At 37.5% G+C, this 3,158-nt stretch overlaps 1 protein-coding gene across 1 annotated transcript; it reads right to left on the bottom strand.

Annotated features, from left to right (window-relative positions):
- Positions 1 to 319: 319 nt before the first annotated feature.
- LOC119995920 (germin-like protein subfamily 1 member 17) lies at positions 320 to 1,874 on the bottom strand. Its single transcript, XM_038842396.1, has 3 exons — positions 1,673 to 1,874; positions 1,414 to 1,518; positions 320 to 926 (listed from the first exon to the last, which is right to left on the bottom strand). Exons 1-3 carry the CDS (start codon positions 1,857 to 1,859, stop codon positions 484 to 486), a joined length of 735 nt encoding a protein of 244 aa, XP_038698324.1. The 5' UTR covers positions 1,860 to 1,874; the 3' UTR covers positions 320 to 483.
- Positions 1,875 to 3,158: the final 1,284 nt, after the last annotated feature.

Genomic DNA, 3,158 nt, shown 5'->3' with positions numbered 1-3,158 from the left:
ACTTAAATCTATTGACTGGAAAAAAAATAAATAAATAAATATATATATATATATATATATATATATATATATATATATATATATAAAATGACATTGACATCGATTGACTTACAACGGTACACAAGCAAATCTCGAACTAAAATCTTGGTAGCAATAATAAAAAAGATTGACTATACCAAACCCTTAATAAATTATTTCAAGCATCTATATCATCATTATCCGAGATTTTATCCAAAAATTTTTGGGTTAGCTAAATGAGCCCGAGAAAATCAATCATCATCATCCAAACTTTTATCACAAAAAATATGAGCCGGCTACATGAGTATGAGAAAATCAACGACAAGAATTTATTATGATAAATTTAAAACAAAACATAACAGAAATTGGTTCTAGTGAACCAAACATTGATAGAGGCACACAAGCAACCTCTTTATTTGTAAACAACTATATCATAACGTCCACAATGAAATACAGTTCTAATTGTTAGTCAGAGAACTTTTTCTGAAGATCCTCCACTATGTTCTTGTCTAGTTGAAAGGCTTTAGTGGGAACATCAGGATTGATTAGTGGATCCGAACCAAATATTGTATCTACAATTGTAATCACACCAAAGTTTTGGCTGCTCAATCCTGCAAAAGCCACTGCAGGTGTCTTTCCAATATTGAGTTGGAAGTGAATCATACCGATTGGAAACACAAACACATCTCCTGGGTTTAGGGTTTTGGCGAAAAGGCGATTACCATCTGCGTTGGACGTGACAAATCCGACATAAAGTGTTCCTTCGATGACCACAAGGATTTCTGTGCGGTGAGGGTGAGTGTGAGGTGGATTTAGGCCACCGTATGGTGCATAGTCAATGCGAACCAGGGCTACGCCGAGGGTGTTGAGTCCTGGTAGTTCATTGACACTAACAGCAGTGACATTAGTGTAGAAAATCCCACTATGGCACAACCCAGAGCCAGCCTCCCCACCATCTCGGCCCATTGGGCCGTGGCAGTTCGCAGCCCACCTTCCTGGAAAAGGCTGGACAATGAGTTGAAGACTTGGGCAAGCTTATAAACTAGACACCAAGCCCCTCAACAATCGATGTGGGATTTTTATCCCTTTAACACCTTTTAACACTCCCCCGCACTCGTGGACTGGGTACCAAAGCCCACGACCCAACGAGTGAAAAATTTTTTTATCGGGGACGAGCACACCTGCTCCGATACCATGTAGAAAATCCCACTATGGCACAACCCAGAGCCAGCCACCCCACCATCTCGGCCCATTGGGCCGTGGCAGTTCCCAGCCCACCTTCCTGGAAAAGGCTGGACAATGGGTTGAAGACTTGGGCAAGCTTATAAACTAGACACCAAGCCCCTCAACAATCGATGTGGGATTTTTATCCCTTTAACACCTTTTAACAATTAGAACCAACATGATTTGAGACGTCTCCTGGAACGTTGAGACCGGATTTAAAGAAATCATTTGCATTGACGAGCTTTGGGTCCTTGCAGAACTTTCCATTCACAAACACTGCATAAAAGAAATGTTGTGATCGATACAATCTCACATGTATACTATTGAAATTTGAAGTCAAATCCTGAAACTGTACGAGGTTCTAATTAAATCAAACCGAGACTAATTGAGCTACCATAACAGAGAACAAGAATATATATGATATGCATACCTCCATCCTTAGGTTCATTGATGGCGACACAGAAGTCTTGAAGAGGGCTTGGATCGAAGGCCGAGACAAGCGAAGAGGCCAAAGCCAAGAGGAGAAAAGGTACCAAGAGAGGAGAAGCACCTTTCATTGTGTTGATGTTTGTTCCAGAGGATGTATTGTTTGGAGGTGTGGGGAAGCAATCTTTCATGGGGTGTATTTATAGATGGAAGTCACTGAGGCCGAGTCTCTGTAAACTTTATCCCAACGAGGACCAGGAAGTTTTTTATATATAAAAAAAGAACCATTCTTCAACTGCTACACACATCACACATGTAGTTGGTAATTAATAGATGAATTTTCTTCCCATGATTAGGCCAATTGACTCAATATATTTTGTTTTAACAGTTTAGAAAATCTTCGAGTGTTTGGATTACTTAATAGCCCTAAGATTGACATTTAGAAGGTGGAATGAGGTGAGAGTTACCCATTCCCATCTTTGGTTTGATTTTGAGAGGATGAGATCTCAAACTTATTGTAGTACCCTCTATTCTCATTTGGGGAGAATGAGTTTTAATGTGCAAAATACTACTATACGTTTATTACATATTATAATTCTCACACGCATATTCACCCATTATTTCCTACCAAATATAATCATTCTCACCTCATATTTATTGTCACATGCACACAGCTCACACTCATATCACGCTCACCTCATACTCGCAATTATTCAGTTATGAACCAAATGTCTCATAAATATATATTTGTAAACCCAAGTGTGTCAATATGAAAATGTGAACTTAATGGCTCATTTGGTTTGCGGATTTGGAGATAGAAATAGAAAGAGAATGTCAGAAAAGCTATTTTTCCGTCATTCTCATTCCTTGCCAATGTTTAAATCACACTATTATATTACTTTTCTAACATCATTGAGCTCTTTAGTCATACTTGGCTAGAGTAAAAAATTACAATTATTATAGATTTAAATTAAAAATAACACTTTAATTTGAGTACGTAAAGTTTAAATCCTCATTCCCTGTCGACAACTCGTTCATTCCTAGGTGCGCCGTGGACTGTGAATAATAACAATGAGATCGGCGGCTTTCCAATGCACACGTAATTAAGAAAGAATCACCTAAGAGTGGCAGGTGAAAATGGAGTGGATATATATATATATATATGTTTTATTTAAGGAATCATATCACCAACTACATATTTCTTCCTTCAATTGCCTATTACTTAGTCTCTACTAAAAGGGCTATGAAATGATGTTTCACTAACTACTCTAGTTAATCCTAACGACTCTAGTTGATTAATCCTCAGACTTCTAGTCTTGTTTTCTCATAAACAAATGGTGGTTCACTAGTAGTTTTTTTTTTTTGTCACACCAAGTCTTGCTAACATTAATTAGTTGATTAAGGTAGAATTTTATTATTATATTTGTATATCCGATTATGTTTCCTACCTAATACAGTTGAAATTAAAGTAGAAAACTAGGTTTGATTGG

This window comes from Tripterygium wilfordii, chromosome 4 (assembly GCF_013401445.1).
Source record: "Tripterygium wilfordii isolate XIE 37 chromosome 4, ASM1340144v1, whole genome shotgun sequence".
In the NCBI taxonomy this organism is placed as follows: domain Eukaryota; kingdom Viridiplantae; phylum Streptophyta; class Magnoliopsida; order Celastrales; family Celastraceae; genus Tripterygium; species Tripterygium wilfordii.
Note: the sequence above shows the minus strand (reverse complement) of the source record. Positions and strands in the feature narration are given on the sequence as shown.

Coding starts and splice junctions, on each gene's coding strand:
- LOC119995920 (XM_038842396.1), bottom strand. CDS start 1,859: ATGAAAGATTGCTTCCCCACACCTCCAAACAATACATCCTCTGGAACA. Junction 1,519..1,672: donor CAATGAACCTAAGGATGGAG/GTATGCATATCA, acceptor TCTTTTATGCAG/TGTTTGTGAATGGAAAGTTC. Junction 927..1,413: donor CGTCTCAAATCATGTTGGTT/CTAATTGTTAAA, acceptor GGATTTTCTACA/CTAATGTCACTGCTGTTAGT.